Source organism: Terrapene carolina, unplaced genomic scaffold (genome assembly GCF_002925995.2).
Source record: "Terrapene carolina triunguis isolate 2854851 unplaced genomic scaffold, T_m_triunguis-2.0 Scaffold33715, whole genome shotgun sequence".
In the NCBI taxonomy this organism is placed as follows: Eukaryota; Metazoa; Chordata; order Testudines; family Emydidae; genus Terrapene; species Terrapene triunguis.
Genome location: NW_020698066.1, coordinates 327 through 17,865, shown reverse-complemented (window position 1 = coordinate 17,865; position 17,539 = coordinate 327). Strand labels below are relative to the sequence as shown.

At 47.2% G+C, this 17,539-nt stretch overlaps 1 protein-coding gene and 1 non-coding gene across 2 annotated transcripts; both read left to right on the top strand.

Moving 5' to 3' along the window:
- Positions 1 to 3,745: 3,745 nt before the first annotated feature.
- On the top strand, positions 3,746 to 10,963 carry LOC113409485 (probable serine carboxypeptidase CPVL; the record flags this gene model as incomplete). The annotated part of the gene is made up of 3 exons (XM_026663457.2): positions 3,746 to 3,948; positions 5,600 to 5,718; positions 10,849 to 10,963. Coding segments are annotated over exons 1-3 (424 nt in total), but the record flags the coding sequence as incomplete, so codon positions are not given.
- A 3,402-nt stretch (positions 10,964 to 14,365) lies between these two features.
- On the top strand, positions 14,366 to 14,484 carry LOC113409500. Its single transcript, XR_003370548.1, has one exon. It is a non-coding gene; the product is annotated as a 5S ribosomal RNA (ribosomal RNA).
- The last annotated feature ends 3,055 nt before the right edge of the window (positions 14,485 to 17,539 follow it).

The following is a 17,539-nucleotide window of genomic DNA, read 5'->3' as shown; positions in this document are numbered from 1 at the left end:
AAGATCTGTAACTGCCCTCCCCCGCCACCAAGTCACAGAGCAACACCCCCCCCCCCCAACACACAAAACATGAAAACCACCTCCCAGACTGACCAGGATAACTAGTCACTGCACTGTATATGTGCCCTGCTGCTGCACCTGCCCCCTGCTAAAGGTGACTGTCCTGTCCAATGACCAAGCCCCTTCCCCCCCCCTTCAGACAGACTCCCCTCCAAAAGAGGAGGATGGAAACAGAAATGAACAGAAACGTATTCTTTATTAACAACCGCACATGGAACGGGGGCGTGAAACTTGGACGGGGTCTTGTGTGAGGTGGGTAGGAAAGGACTTTTCAAATTTTGGGGAATGAGAGCCTTCTAGTGGTAGAGCAGTCCGCAGGGGTGGAGTGAAATTTTTCACGGCCCCTTCCGCCCCTCCGTGTTTGGACTTTGGGTGAGGGGGGTATGGGACTTGGTGGCGGGGCAGGGCGGTTAGAGAGAGACTGCAGCGGGGCTCTCTCCTCCTGCCTCCGGTCCTGCAGAACATCCACAAGGCGGCGGAGCGTGTCCGTTTGCTCCCTCATTAGTCCAAGCAGCGTTTGAGTAGCCTGCCTGTCCTCCTGTCGCCACCTCTCCTCCCGTTCCATGTTTGCCCGGTGCATTTGGGACAAGTTCTCCCTCCACTGTGTCTGCTGGGCTGCCTGTGCTCGGGAGCATTCCATTAGTTCAGCAAACATGTCTTCCCGTGTCCTCTTCTTCCTCCTCCTAATGTGCGCTAGCCTCTGGGCAGATGTGGCTGTGGGAATTGGAAAAAGGGAGTGAATTCCTGAGACAGAGCAATGTATCTGTGAACAGAGAACATAGTCTTTCTCTGTGAACAAGACCATGCAGAGCACCTATCACACGCGCACTGAGGACAAGGTCGAATTTTCGGCCCTCTTCTACAGTGCCTGCGGTCTTGCTGTGGCGAGCTGAGGAGCAGGGCTGGACACCGGACTTTGTCTAGCTGGCAAACATGGTAAGCCGTAGACTTGTGGCCGCTTAAAACTTTAAGAGTGGCACTGGCCTCCTTTCACATAGAAAGCAATGCGAGTCTCTGCTGGCAGCAATCCTGCAAGCATGAACTCTGGCCCTGTCCCACCCCCTCGCGGCTGTAAACCGCGTGGCTGTAAACCGGCGGTTGCAGTTCTGTAAAGGGACGGGCAAGCAGTCCCAATACTAACTTTCCCCTACCTAATTCACAGCAGGGAGTCATGCCTGACATCACCCTCCTGAAGGTCTCCGAGAGCCAGAAGGAGAAGATGCTCCGGGACAGCCTGCAGAAACCGGGGCCATTTGCTGCACTGCTGTGCAAGGCCATGATCCCGGAGTACCTGCTGGCGTTGTGGCAGGGAAACGTGTCCTACCACGGGGGGCCTAATAAGCTGTCCCTGCCCAGGAACCTGCTGATGAGGCTTGAAAAACACCTGCAGGAGGTGTATGAGGAGTTCTCCCCGGAGGATGTCGCCTCGATCCCCGGTTACATTGACCAGTTCTTGGCTTAGGTGCCCTTGGAGGGACAAATGACTGCAGGGTTTTGGGCACTATAATCATGAAGCGGACATTGTGAGATTTTTTTAAAATGGTTCGGACTATATATTGAGGCGCCCAAAGACGGAGTAATCATGATACACTTTGCACTGATTCCCCTTTTGTTTGACTTTCCTGTTTACATGTTTTGAAGCACTTTACCCACTGTTAATATTTTCAATCTTCCTGTTTTGTTGCAAATAAATGTTTACATGTTTTAAAGCACTTTAGCTACTGTTAATATTTTAAATATGCCAGTTATGTTGTAAATAAATGTTTGGATATTTAAAACACTTACTGCTTGATCCTTCCCCTGAATCTGTGTCTGGGGTAACGGCTGGGGAGGGTTGGTAGGGGATCTCTGTCAGGGTGATGAAGAGCTCCTGGCTGTCGGGCAAATCAGCGTTGTAAGCGCTGTCTACTGCCTCGTCCTCCTCATCTCCTTCCTCCTCTTCCCCGTCCGCTGAGGAACCGGCCGCGGACAATATCCCATCCTCAGAGTCCACGGTCAGGGGTGGGGTAGTGGTGGCGGCCGCACCTAGGATGGAATGCAGTGCCTCGTAGAAACGGGATGTGTGGGGCTGGGATCCAGAGCGTCCGTTTGCCTCTTTGGTCTTCTGGTAGCCTTGTCTCAGCTCCTTGATTTTCACGCGGCACTGCGTTGCATCCCGGCTGTAGCCTCTCTCTGCCATGGCTTTAGAGATCTTCTCATAGGTCTTTGCATTCCGTCTTTTGGAGCGCAGCTCGGAAAGCACGGACTCATCTCCCCACACAGCGATGAGATCCAAGACTTCCCGATCCGTCCATGCTGGGGCCCTCTTTCTATTGGATTGCACGGCCATCTCTGCTGGAGAGCTCTGCATCGTTGCCACTGCTGCCACTGCTGCTGAGCTCGCCACGGTGTCCAAACAGAAACTGCGCTTCAAACTGCCCAGACAGGAAAAGGAATTCAAATTTTCCCGGGGTGTGGCTGGTCAGAGCATCCGAGCTCGGACTGCTGTCCAGAGCGTCAACAGAGTGGTGCACTGTGGGATAGCTCCCGGAGCTATTACCGTCGATTTCCATCCACACCTAGCCTAATTCGATATGGCCATTTCGAATTTAGCGCTACTCCTCTCGTTGGGGAGGATTACAGAAATCGATTTAAAGAGAGCTCTATGTCGAACTAAATGGCTTCCTGGTGTGGACGGGTGCAGGGTTAATTCGATATAACGGCGCTAAATTCGACATAAAAGCCTAGTGTAGACCAGGCCTTAGTCCAGGTGGACTACATCCCTCAGAATCCCCAGCTGTGCTGGGCCACACCTGCACTTCCAGGACCTAGTGCCCTGGTACAGTGCTGTACAGATAAAATCCCCAAATCCTCAACGTGTAGGCTTGACAACTACAAATACACTATAAAAATAACAGTTGAAAACTCTTTCTCTTACCTATGAATTGCTCCCTTCTCCTCCAATGACTGATGTCAGAAACACCACAAGGAAGTATTAGAATGATTAATTTATATCACAGTAGCGCCTGTAGGTGCAGATCGGGGATTGTGCTTGGCACCTTGCACACATAAGAAAAAGATGGTCTCTACACCAAAGAGCTTAAGTATTTAAATATTTTGCTTTCTGTGTTGGTGTTTTGTTTCTTGTTTTTGTGGTTTTTGTACTTGCAACCATTGAAGGAGAAACAATATTGAACGCTGCACATAAGACTTGTACGTAGGTTGTTTTTAAAATGCAAAAATCACTTTTTTAACTCTGATGTGGGTGTGGGCCTGAGCCAATATCCCAGAGGGAAAAAAACTCCAAAGTTCAAGATACTAAAGAGCAAAACTTGTACTCTGTAGTTTGGGCCGCTCTCTGGTTTAAGAATAATATTACTGATGTCGGATCTCGCCTCTTAAGAATATTTGTGACAGCTTTCCGGTTTCCCCTCAGTAGTACAAGTTGTCTGCTTTGTGCTTGTAAGACAGCAGCAACTCTCCATACTTCTGCTTTATTGCTGTGGAAGTGAGAACAACTTACAGAAGTGAAAGTGCTTTGTTCTGCATTAGATATTAGATAATGGGTGCCTAGAGGATTCCTAATACATGTGTTAAGATGGGGATAAAACTATATGACATGACAAACCATTAAGCAAAACAAAGGGATTGCAGCAGCAAATTCCTTTTTGTGTCTGACTTGTGGTACGCTTTCTTTTCTAGGGGGATTAAATGACAAAATGTGGAAGGCGACTGTTCTGCTGACTTTGCTGAGCCTGAGTCTGACCTTCAAGCTAGGTTGTGCTCATAAACAATGGAGTGTCTTTCGCAACATGTTTAAAAGAATCCTGTGTTCCACACCATCAAGAGGAGACCCAGGGCAGCCACTCTTCCTTACCCCTTATATTGAAAGTGGGAGAATTGAGGAAGGTAAGAAGACGTTTACAAGTTACCTGCCTAGAAAACTTACCTCTTTCTAAACTTTCTGTAACCGTACTAACTTGCACTAATGACTGGGAACAGCTGTTGATTACTGAAGCTTGGAAGCTATAGGGTATGTCTACACAAAGACAAATAAACCTGTGGCTGGCCCAGGTCAGCTGACTTGGGCTCCGGGGATGAAAAATTGCTGTGTAGATGTTTGGGCTTGGGCTGGCGCCTGAGCTCTGTGAGGATGGAGGGTCCCAGAGTTCAGGATACAGCCTGAGCCTGAATTTCTACACAGCAAATTTTAGTCCGGCAGCCTGAGCCCAAGTCAGCTGACCTGGATTAGCTGCAGCTGTGGTGCGGGGCTTTTATCCCCGTGTAGACATTGAACAATAAGGAGATCGTGCAGCTTAATGAACTGTTCACTTGGCAAGTGCAGATTTAGTTAGCCGTGATGCTACATAAAATACTACTAAACATAATGTAAAATAGTCTTTTAAAAGAATTGAGGTATTAGAAACTTGAGGCCTAACTATAGCCCTCTGCTATGGAAGTGCCTTGAGAAGTACAGAGATAGAAGAATAAGAATTTTGATGAGTAAAATCTCACTAGTTAAAGCACAATCTCATTTTAACACCTCTAAAATTGTTCACTTAAATTGGTACAAATGTGGCAAATGACATGGATGTAGGAGCTGACTAAGCTGATGTTCAGATGTTGCCTCTTATACAAGAAAAGTTGCATCCTAGAGAGGGCCTGATTGATGAGAGAAACTCCGGCTAGGTCTACACTACAGCGGGGTTCCAACCTAAGATACGCAACTTCAGCTACGTGAATACCGTAGCTGAAGTTGCGTATTTTAGGTCGGCTTACCTGGCGGTGAGGACGGGGGAAAGCCGACCGCTGCCGCCGACTCCGCTACCGCCTCTTGTCGAGGTGGATTTCCGGAGTCGACGGTAGAGCCATCAGGGATCGATTTTACCGCGTCCTCACGAGACGCGGTAAGTCGATCCCCGATAAACCGATTGCTACCCGCCGGATCGGCGGGTAGTGAAGACGTAGCCTCCATTGCTTTTCTTGTATCTGTTTTACTTGTTGCTTTTTAGTAAGGGGATCAGTGTTCTTCCCCTTCAGATAGAGCCCTGACTGCTGTACATGTGTGTTTGTAGTAAATGTAGAATTGAGATATATGTAAATTCTAAGTTCAGGCCCATCTCTAGACATGGCACACAGAATCTGAACCATCCCAGTCTTTGGGAAATTTCAGTTTTGGAGCTTTGCATCTTAGAATCCCACTAATATACTTAACGCTGAGGAAGAGGGAGGCATTTCTGTATTCAGGCTATGAAAATTTTGAGAACCAGAAGCGCTCTTGGATGTTGCCTCTCATTCACAACTGAGGTCTTCAGAGTGATGAATTCCCATTCCAGATCCCATGGAGAAAGGGTAGGCTCCAGGAAGTATGGCTGCTTGAGGGGTAGTATTTGCTATGGGAGGGGAGTGGGTAGTGGGTTGTTCCCTCCCTGTTCTCTTCTTCTCTGGTCAGTAAGGAATCTGCATGTCCCTGGGTTTATACCTTGTAATGACAGACATGTTAACCTGAATACCCCTCTCTTTATTAATGTTTGTTTCAATCTTTTTTGTCTCTCTCTAGGAAGGCAGTTAAGTTTGGTTGGGCCTCTCCAAGGAGTAAATGTGAAGAGTTACTCTGGCTATCTCACAGTGAACAAGACTCACAACAGCAATCTCTTCTTCTGGTTCTTCCCTGCTGAGGTAAACGTACTATTGAGATGAAATACTCCTGTGCCATTTAACCCCGCCCCGCCACTTGATGGCATTGCTTAGTGTATTTACAACAGAAAGCTGACTACAGAATAGCAGTACTTTACCTTGAAAGCTAGGCATAACACAAGCCAAACATGAACATCTATTTAATAAGGGTGAACATCTATTTAATGGTAACCAGACAACACAATAAATTCCTCTTGAAAGGATTGCTTGTACTTTACCTCCTTCTTTTCCCCAGCCACAACATTCTAGGTGGCTGCAGGTTGTCTGGAAATGGCTGTAGACTGATTTGAGAAGTCCAAAATTGATCTCAGATCAGTTTGTGTGTGTGTGTGTGTGTATTAAACTTGTGTAAACTTGCTGTAATGTAGGGAAGCTGCTTCTAGAGGGGTTTTCCTAAGCAACTTTTTATAGAAACAGGCAACAGTGAGAATGAAATGGTTATCATTTTCGTTATTGCTAATACATTTCTTGTATCTTTACCCACACTGTGCTATTCTCGTCCTTGTCCTTGATCTCCCTAGCCTTCTTGTTTGTAACCTTCTGCCTCTTCCTTATTATGTCTCCTGTATAGATTGGACTTTTGTCAATCTGTTCTTTAGCTGAGAATTATCCCAAGCTCTAATTATCCCCATTTCATCATGTATAGGATAGAAAGCTTGTCATCGTAACTTTGTTCTCTTAAAAATAAATCTTGGATGACTTTTTTTTTTTTTATGGTGAAAATCCGTGTAACTTTCTAATCTTGGCGTTCAGTATTGCTCTAACTATTAGATTGCAGGGGGATTCATTTAATATTCTGAAATTACTAGAGAATGTAGGGGAAGCTGTATTGAAATATAGTATTGAACCTTAGAGAGCTGATATTTTCCAGACTGTTAGCAACATAAATCCATTGTGAGGATGTATGGTGTGTGCAATCTCCAACAGGTGTATATAGTTCATTAATAAAAAAAAAAAACCCAAACCCCCTAAAATCAACTAGCCCAGGTCTATCACGCTATATTTTTTTTCTCTGAGAGGATACTGATGTGCTGTACCAGCTTGTATAATGGCATTTTAAATTATGCCTCTATCTAAAGGGGGAAGTGGCTTTGAGACATAAGGCAAGGTGATAGCCCCAAGATTAGTTAAGTATCTCAGAGCATGGACCGTGATAGTTAGTGGTAGTTGTAGGGATTTGACTGATTTCAGAAAGTTTGCTTATCCACACTTTTGTCACTGTTGAAAAGAAGTTAGTGTCTACAACTACTTAGAATCTTCCATTTTAGATAGCTATTTATTTGTCTAATCACTAGGCTCCATGCGTTGATGTAACTGACTAGTCTGACTCTTGCATACTATGTTTGGCCTTGTGCACTATGGCTGTTTTGCTCTAGCTGCCCTTGTTGTGTTCTATAGCTGGGTCTTCACAAAATAATATCTAGCTGTTTTGACTTTTTCAGGTGGCTGATCAGACATCTGGTCTCTGTCTCAAGAATTTATGTAAATAAAACTTACTTAGAGAGCTATATTCCTTAGGTACAGGGGTGCCAAGTAGTGTGTGTTAAGATCTTTCCTGTCCTCAAGAAAGCATTGTTAAGAGGGTGAGGTATCAGAGGATTGTCCTGTTGAAACAAGGAAAACATTCTGCTACAGAGGATGTGAAGGAACTGAGGGAAGAATTAATAGAATAGTTGACTTCACTAAAGTTAGGAAAAGTGGTATCTAAATGCTTTGCCTTACATATTTATAAACTTCGCTTTTCAGGGTGTAACCTGTTCTCTTCATCCCCAAATTCAAAAACTTCAGCAAACTATTCTTCCTTTGGCATTTCCCTTTCTCTTATCTTTCCCCACCCTTTACTTAATTTAATTTCTTTCTGTGCCAACCAATAGTCCCTGTTCTGTTGTTGGACCTCACTAAGACTTAAACACCTGCCAGTTTTATTCACCTCTTGGGTATTTAGTAAGCAATTAAATGGGCCAGTTATGCCAACACCTCTAAAATGCCTAATATTCCACTGTGAAGGAGTAATAATATATGAAGTGTGCAGGGCCGGCTCCAGGCACCAGCTTAACAAGCAGGTGCTTGGGGCGGCCAAGGGAGAGGGAGGGCACCTGCGGCAATTCGGGGGCAGCAGGTCCCTCACTCCCTCTAGGAGCGAAGGACCTGCCGCTGAACTGCCGCTGCCGATCGCGGCTTTTTTTTTATTTTTTTTGCTTGGGGCGGCAGCCGGCCCTGGAAGTGTGGAAAGAATGTTATCTCTCAAAATTACTAAACAGTCATTCAAGTCTTGTAAGGCTTCTCACCGCCAACAAGAGAAACCTCTTTCCTAAAGAGGTAACACAGAATGTGGCTCAAAAAAGCTAAAAAGTTCATTCTTGGATCAGCAGCTGATAACATGAGGGGTATTTGGTCAAATGCAAGTCAGTTAATCTTAAATTGGCAAATTTTGCTTTCTGTTTTTTTTGACATATGATTCTTCAAAAGGATGTGGGGGAAGGTGCAAAGAGACTCTGGAATAGAATGGGCTGCACCTCTGCGAAAGAAAGTTCCAGCATATATTGTTGCACAATCAACACCCACCCACTGGGTGAAATCCTGACCCAGTTGGAGTTAATAGGAGTTTTGACATGGTCTTTAGTGGGGCTAAGATTTTGCCCCAAGTCTTCAGGGAAACCAGCTTTTCCCATACTAACTTTCTGATTTTAGAGGCACTGTCCAGTTATACAAACCAGGGGCCAAATCCTCAGATGATGTAAATTTTGAAATGCTCCATTGACTGCAATGGCATGAAGACAATTTACAGCAGCTGAGGATTGGGCCTGGATGTCTATAAAATGGGGCATTAAAAAGCTCTGAAAAGAATTATCAATGAGAACTCAAAATATTTTACAGAAAGACAGTTCTGTATAATACAAGAAAAATGGCTTGTGGGTCATTAGCAAGCCCCTGTCAGGAGGGAATTCAGAAAACAGTACAAATAATGAAATCTCAGAACAGTGAACTTAAATGGAGATAAAATTGAGGCCATCAGGCCGACAAGTCCCATTGCATCATGGTTTTTAAGCCTTTATTAGTATGAGTTAACTTCGGAATGTAGAGAACTTTGCTCTGTGAATAACAATAGACAACTTATAAGAAGGATGTGCTCTAACAATATTAACTTGTAAAATGGCTTTAAATCCACTAATCCTGGGTGCTGTTGTGACAGCCCCACTGTTTCTATATTCAATACTCTTGTTAAATAACCTGCCATATTCCTGATCTTCCTACTTGGATAACATTATTTATACAGAACTGACTCGAGAAGGAGCCTTTAACAGAGGGTTGCTACTTAAGACTGGAGAAACCAGTTAACAGTTCTTTTTACCTGTTGCACAAAAGAAGCAAATTAGTGCTGCAGAGTGAAAGAAAAATGTACTCAGTAGTTTTTTTTAAAACTATCTATAGTTAAACTTTTTTTTTTGCTTTCAGCAAATTAAACAAATGGCCTCTAGGAGGCACCAGAAGAATTCAGAGAACAGCTACCACAGAAGTCCAATTGAATATACACTTATTAATATCATCAGTAGCTGCCCTTAAATGATGTTTTTTCTGTTGGTAGAAGACACTTTATTAAAAGATATTAATGTATTTGGTATTTCATAGTGTGTTTCTAGGTTCTACTGGCCTTCTTGATAAAGAAATGGTAGACTTAGGCACCTTTGAATATTTTTTGCCCTAGGTCCCATTTTCCAAAGAGGCACTTTTGAAGTCAACAGGACTTAGGCTCCTCGGTTTAAGTCACTTTTGAAAATGGAATTTAGGCACTTTTGAAAAATTTGTTCTTAATGCTGGAGTTCTGGTGAAATCAAGAAAACTTTTTCAGAAATCCTATTCCTATTAAATTGAGATGGTCTGCTGTAAACCATTCAAAAACACAGAAGGGGGAGTGGGACCTTATGATGCCTTCTGTTTTGAAAGATTTTGCATAAAAGAAAAAAAATTAAAACTCTATTGAAAAAAGCTTAAACATTTTCCTGCAGTAAATATTCTGCTAGTGTGAATAAAATGAAATCAGCTAGGAACAGTTAAGTGAAACTAACAATGAGCATTTTTCAGTTCCCATCACCTGCTGCTCTGTGCCATACCACTGACTACTCTTTTCTTATTGTTATCTTTTACTCCTCTTGGCTTGATCTGTTGTCTTATACTTGGATTTTAAGCCCTTTGAGGCAGGGACTGACTTTTTGTTGTGTTTGTACAATGGGGCCCTGATTCATGAATAGAGCCACTAGATAGGATTGCAGTGCAAATCGTAAATAATCATAACTACTCTCAATTCTCTCTCCCACAACTCTGTTTTTCTGCAACCCACTATATCCTGGCTACTTATCAAGTCTCTGTTTTTTCCATCTGCTCCCAACATAAGTCCCAATCATTCTTTACTTCTGGAATGGGAGACTTTGAAACCTGCCTCTTCCTCTTCCTCTTCACCATTCCTGAAGCTTGCCCATTGACTGTTGGGAGAGACTGTCTGGCTCTCCCTAGCAGTAGCTATTTTTGAGGCAAGCACCCCCCATAGACAAATCATGCATACAGAGAGATTTGTAAGATACTCAGGGTATGTCAATATTGCAACTGGGAGGTATGATTCCCAGCCCGGGTAGACAGACTCGTGCTAGCCTAGCTGTAGCTAGCCTGCCAAAAATAGCAGTGTGGACATTGTGACATTGATGGTGGTTTGCACTAGCCACCTGAGTCATGCTTGCCCAACACCTTGGATTTGAGCTCGGGTGGCTAGCCCAAGATGCCACCAGTGCTATTACAATCAAACTACTCTATTCTCCGTTCGCTAGCATGAGCTGAGCTAGTGCGAGTCTGTCTACATGTGTGGGGAATCACATCTTCCCAGCTGCAGCATAGACAGACCCTTAAAGATTCTAAAAGGCTAACAAATAATGTGTATTTCTTTTCACATAGGACAAGTCTACATTACTACACTGCATAGGTGCAGCTGTACCAATGTGGTGTGTCTGGTGAAGATGAATTATGCTGACGGGAGAGCACTAAGTTACATTGACTTAAGCGGTAGTGTAGATCAGCCCATAGTATAATGGCGTCTATTTCTTTTGTCTCTTCTTTAAACAGGTGCAGCCAGAGGATGCCCCGGTCCTTCTTTGGCTCCAAGGTGGACCAGGAGGAACATCAATGTTTGGGCTTTTTGTTGAACATGGCCCATATGTTGTTGACAAGAATCTCAGATGTAAGCATTGCTTGGGTTCTGTGAATTCTGAAGAGTCTTTTTTTTTCCCTATTACTTAGGCTTGGTCTACGCTTAAAACTTAAATTGGTATAGCTATCTGGTCAAGGGTGTGAAAAAACTACAACCCTGACTGACAAAGATATGCTAACAAAACCCACAGTGTAGATGCAGCTGTGCCAACAGAAGAATGCTTCTGTCAGCATAACTATCATCGTTTGGGGAGGTGGTGTTCCAACACTGGTAGAATAAACTACTTCTGTTGGTGTATACTGTGTCTACACTAGGTGGCTTTGCCAGCATAGCTATGCCAGCATAGGCTCTATAGTGTAGGCATAGCCTTCGCTTTATGCCTTGCAGTGAAGAGTTTTAACATACTTATAGGCATGGAATTATTTAATTTTTCTCTTTTCTTATTGCTGTGCATGTGTGACCTGGAGCAATTTTAAATTTGTCCTTTTGAGGCAATTTGAAAACTATTTGGTTTATCTTCTGATACTATTTGTTTTGTACATATTTTGGTACGTATTTTATTTCAACACAGGAAGCTAACTAAAGATTTAAGAAATGTTAAGAATATATATTTTTTAAAATGTGTGACTTTCTGGTCATCTTACTACCAAAATAAGCCTTCTCTTTTCATTCAGCATGAAAATGACCATTATTTTGTGAAAAGAGGGGAAGTAGAACTGAACTAATTTTTTTTTTTTTAAAGGAAAGGGCTTAGATTTCAGCATGATACGCGAAGAGTTGCACTGAGCTTAACTCCTGAACATACAAAAGTAATGGGAGTGTATGCAATTGTCTTTCTTTGGAAGGATGAGGGTAGAAAATGGTAAAATCTCAAAAACGCTGGTTCACATAGGCCCTGATCAAGCAACACATGTGCATGGTCCTGTTGAAACCAATGGCGCTAAGTGTGTATTTTGCTGGATCAGGGACAGAAAATGCAGAAGACCTGTATGCTTTGGAAATCTGGTTGATCTAGTGAGATTCAGACTTGTAACATGATTTGATTGGATTAAGAACATCCCTTCTTGCAGTACTTCCTTGATTCTCCCAGATGGGCAGAAGCATATGAAACTGTTTAAAAAAAAATTGGGTTACTTTAACTACTTAAAAATTGGAATGTCCTACTATTGTAGGCTTTGAAATACAGGAGATTTGCAGCATGGCAGAGTGATGTGTTTTTACTCCACAATGTTAATATTTGGCCTTTTCTGATGTTTGAGCACTTAACTCTTTTTCACCCTCATCATTAATGGAACATTACTTTTCATACTACTTTTCATTCCCCAGTCCATTTTAATGCTATATTGTGTATGGAATGTATAAGAACTTCGTATTAGGAATATGAAATTGGAAAAGTAACTTGTATTCTGAGCAAAAAAAAGAGAAAATTATTCTAAGAAAAATACTCATTTTCACATTTATGTAAAGTTAATGTATATAGTATGAACTTTGGTGTTTTAAAACCTGTAAAAGGATTCATGATATTTGTCATTTTAATCCGAATTAAACCCACTTAGTAGGTTGACTTCCTTGTAGCTGGCCCCCAATGGGAAATACTGGTCATATTTGGATACTGCTGTGCTATAAAGCTGGATTTCCAGTTGGCATTAAACTGTAATAGTTTATAGGTGAAAAAGGCTAGCCAAATTTTGGCTAGGTTAAACTAGTGTATTTATGCAAAGGCTCACATCACTTGTGTGGCTTGAGCGCTTCTCAAGTCAGCAGTCCCACAATCTGTTCTGTGAGTCAATGTAGCTCATAATGAACAACCACCTTATGAAAGTTCTACAGCTTCTTGTTCCTACATTGTCCTAAACCCCACAGAATATCTATACTCAATTTGAAATTATCCACAAAAACTACATTAAAATAACATTATTAAGGTTACAAAGTCAAACACTCAGAAGTTAGGAAATGCTGGAACTAAGGAGGCCTCTGCAACCTTATTTAGGGCCCTTTGTGCTTATGCACTATGGTACTGTCTTTAATTACATGATCATGTGTTCCTCACCCCAGGACCTCTGCTTTATTCAGTGCACGTGATGGAGAGTGTTCACTTAATGAGCAGTTATTCAAAATTGTGTTTTATTCTCATCGGTCCATGTGTGGCCCTGTGCCAGATATATAGCACCCTATTAAACCTTGCTCTGAAAACAGAATTATTAATTTCTTCATGGGCTTTTCTATAATGCTTATCAGTATAGTAACTGAGGCTTTCCAGACATTAATTAATCTATCTTTGCAACACCCCTGTGAGATGAGGGGGCAGGGGCGTTGGAACAATTTGTAGAGCGGTGGTGATGAGAGCCATTGAACCAAACTGTAAACACTATATATGATGGAAACCACTTTGAGCCAGGGGGTGCTGCAGCAACCCCAGCAATCATAGTTCCACCACCTATGTGAGGGGGTGGTATTATCCACATTGTAGGCCTGGTCTATGCTACACGGTTAGGTCAATGTAAGACAACTGACATCAGCCTAATTATGTCAGTGTACACACTACAGCCTTGTCCTGCCAGTGTAAGTGCCGTACTACGCTGACATAATAACTCCACCTCCATGAGAGGCGTAGTACTTATGTCAGTGTAATTAGGGCCAGGGCTTGTCTGTGTAGACACTGAGTTACTTACATCAGCTGTTGGCTATCTTGTTAGTTTCATGGCTCCAATTGACAAGAAAGCTGGGCAGCTAGAGCCCAGCTGCCCCCTGGCTCCCCACTTCCAGCTGGGCTGCTGCCTATATGCTCCCTGCTCAAGTTGCTTAGAAGCCCAGGCGGCTGCCCCCCCCTTGCTCCCAGCTGGGAGCGGGGAGCCCAGGGGGGCATCTGGGCTCCTGGCAGGGAGCAGTGCAGAGCTGAGAAGCCCTGGCTCTCAGCCCCACACACTGCCCTTCTTCAGTCGGTGGAAGTGCTCCTGGTGTGGACTCACACCACCAACAGAAGGAGGGTAGTGTGGACATCAGCCACTGCAGTAGTTACTGCAGTGGCTGTAAACTAACCTAACCTAGTACTGTAGACATGCCCGTAGTCTCCTTCCCTGGGATCCTCATCCAATGTCCGTCTCCCCATTCCCAGCTCCTTGGCCAAGTCTTCCTGTCCCTCTTCCTAGTTTCTTCTTCTCAGTCTCTTTGCCAGGGCCTGCTCTAGGCACCAGCAAACCAAGCACGTGCTTGGGGCGGCACAATTTCAGGGGTGGCATTCCGGACACCACTTTTTTTTTTTTGTTTCGGCAGTTGCGCTCCCGGAGGTTTTTGTTTTTTGTTTTTGCTTGGGGCGGCAAAAAACCTAGAGCCGGCCCTGTGCGCCGGGGGGGAGGAGGGAATCGGCAGAACGGAGCAAGCCGGGCTCGTCTGCGGGCTTGCTTAAAGGCAGGCAAAGCGGCAGGCAACAGCGTCTATGGCCATACCACCCTGAACACACCCAATCTCCTCTGATCTCGGAAGCTAAGCAGGGTCGGGCCTGGTTAGTACTTGGATGGGAGACCTCCTGGGAATACTGGGTGCTGTAGGCTTTTTGCCTGCCCTCGCCACGCTCCCTGCCGCTCCCCGCCTGCAGGTCTCCCTCGGGCACGCGCTTTTGCCGCCGAGTCCTGGCTTGCTTCCGCTAAGGTCTCCCAGGCCCTAGCCGCCTCGCCCACCGCTGCCGAGGGCGAGGGCTTTGGGCACCCGGCCCCGTGGCGCGTTTCTTTTTTTTACCAGCCGGTGCTCTTGCCCCCCGTTGGCAGCAGGTGTGGGTGGGAGGCCAGCTGGCCGCAGCGGCGGCAGGCGCCCCAAGGCCTGCCTGCGCTCGCGCTCCCTGCCGGCCGCTTCAGCTCCGCCGCTGGGAGCGGGAGGCTGGGAGAAAGGAAAGCCGCAAGGCGCAGCCCGGGCCTTTGGGGGTGGCTGCTTTAGGGAAGCCCTTTGGCAGCACGCCTCCTTGGCAGCTGGCCCTTTAAACGTGGGAGGAGAGAGAGGCAGCTGCTGCCCTAAGGTGGCCCGGGAAGGCTGCCTGCGGGCCGGGAGCAGTCCCTGCCTCGGCTCGGGGCCAGTAAGTGGGAAGATGGGTGTTGGTCGCCTCTGGGCTGATCCCCCTGAGGAGGAGGAGGAGGAGGAGGCGGAGGCGGTGGGCCATCCTGCGTCCCCCGGGGCCTTGCGAAGCGGGAGACGAGGCAGGGCGCGGGCGAGGCCTCCGGGCCGCGCGTCCCGGGTTTCCCGGAGCGAGCAAAAGGCAGGCCAAGTGCGGGAGGGCGTCCCCAGGGAGGCGTGAGGTGTGGCGAGCAGCAGGAGGTGTGAGCAAAGCAGACCGGCAGCGGGTGTGCGGGGGGGCAGCCGCACCTGGGTGTGGCGGTGTGCGGGGTTTTGTGTGGTGGGTGAGTGTGGCGGGTGCAGCGGGTGTGCGGGGGGCAGCTGCGTCGTGGGCGGTGCGTTGCGCCCAGGGCCGGCTTTTGCACCTGTGGGGCCCGATTCTGCGGTCCCGGTCTGCGGCGGCACTTCGGCGGCGGGGTGAGGGTGGTCCGCTCCATGTCTTCCGCGGCACAGAAGAACCCCCCGCCGCCGAAATGCTGCCGAAGACCCCGGAGCGCCCCCTACTCCCGCCACCGAAGACCCCGGAGCGGAAACCCTCCCCCTCCTCCGCCGCCCCTGAAATGCCTTCGGAGCGGACCGCCACCGGGTGAGAGCCTAAGGCACGGGGCCCTCTTAGGCACGGGCGCGGGGCCCTCTTACCCACGGGGCCCGATTCCGGGGAATCGCAGGTATTGGCCTAAAGCCGGCCGTGGTTGCGCCGCGCCTGGGGGTGGCTGTGCGCGGGGTTTTGTGTGGTGGGTGGGTTTGGCGGATTTGTGAGTGTCTCGTCTCAGGAGAGAGTGTTTGGGGTGGAAGGCGGGGGCAATGGTGTATTGTGTGGGGATAGGGAGGAGGCTTAGGTGCGGTGTGGTGCATTTGATGCTCGGAAGCAAAGTAGTATCAGGCCTAGTTAGTATTTGGATGGGAAACTGGCTAGAAACATTCCAGAGCTTGGAATTGTCGCTTAGTTGCTCTGTTTTGCTGGAGACGATCTGGGTTTACCAGACGTTGTACCCTTTACTGTCAGTGTTTAAAATTAATTAGTCTTTTCTTTATTTCTGTTTACTTTTGCTTTCTTTCTTGGCTGGAAAGGGAGGGCTTTAGCAATACCTGTTATGGGACAGGAGGCGAGGCCTTTGTTTGAAACGTGGTTCTGTGTGCTACTCCCGCTTTCATCTCCCTGCGATAAGTAGCTGCAGTTCCCCCTGGGCCTAGGGCGAGGGCGAGGGCGGCCCTATTGGAAAAACCTGGGAGGTTGATGGGCCCGCCCCGTGCTGTGCGTGCGGGCCGGGGCGTTCAAGTCCTGCGCTGTGTGCGCGGCGGGGAGCTGGGCGGGGAAGCTGTAAGACCATCAGCTGACTCCGTAGAGTCATGAGACGCGGCTCGGGCGGGTGCTGCGGCCACAGCGGGCGGTGTCTCCTGCAGCTCCGGCCGGCCATGCTTCGCCTTCTGCTCCGAGCGGCCGGGCTGGTAGCGCTGCTTCCCGTGGGGCTCGGCGCAGCTGTAAGTGTTTCCCCGGGGAGCGAGCGCGGAGAGCTGCCTTGCTGGGGGCTCCCCTCCCTGGCTGGGCTCATGCGGAAGTGGGGAATGGCCTGCGGCGTCCTCTTGCGCTGGGGCAGGTGGAGGGATCCCTGCGGGCCCTGAGTTCCCCAAGGGCGTCAGTGACTGTGCAGGGATCATGTGCGGGGGGAAAGCACCCGCTGGAGAGGAACCTGGGCCCCCATCCTCTCCCACTTCATTTTATTTACACACATTGCAAACGTGGAGGCGGGGATGGGGGGTGAACTGGGGCCTCGGTACAGTTGTCTTCCCTTATTCCCGTCTCAGGGCTGACTCCCAGGAGGTGGGGTGCACGAGTTGGATGCATGGCAAGCACTCATGCTGTCTGCACTGTTCTCTGTGCACAGATTCAGTGTTATACCTGGTGGGCTGGGTAGAGGGTGCAAAGCGTGTGGAGCAGGGTAGTCTAGGGGCAACGATATCTGTGTTTTCAGCTGTATTTTCCGAGGACAGGTGTGTCTGTCTCTTCCCGCTTCTCAAGCTGTGCTAATGTGCAAAGGGGCTCTCTAACTCTCCAATAAGGACCTGATGCCTGAGGAGATTGCAGGAGCCTACTGCTCCTTTATTCAGCTTGGCTGGTGGACGGGACAGATGCAGGTTACTTGGCTACACTGGCAATTCACAGCGCTGCACTTGCTGTGCTCAGTGGTGTGAAAAAACACCCCCCGCCCCCGAGCGCAGTGAGTGCAGCGCTGTAAAGTGCCAGTGTAATCAGCACCTGCAGCGCTGCACGCTCCCTCGCAGCGCTGCAAGCTACTCAGTACTTGGAGTCAGCGCTGGCGGCGTGTACTTTGGCCTTGTCTACACTGCCACTTTACAGCGCTGCAACTTTCTCGCTCAGTGGTGTGAAAAAACACCCCACTGAGCACTGCAAGTTTCAGTGCTGTAAAGTGGCAATGTAGACAGTGCACCAGTGCTGGGAGCTACTCCCCTCATGGGGGTGGCTTTTTTTTTTTTTTTCCA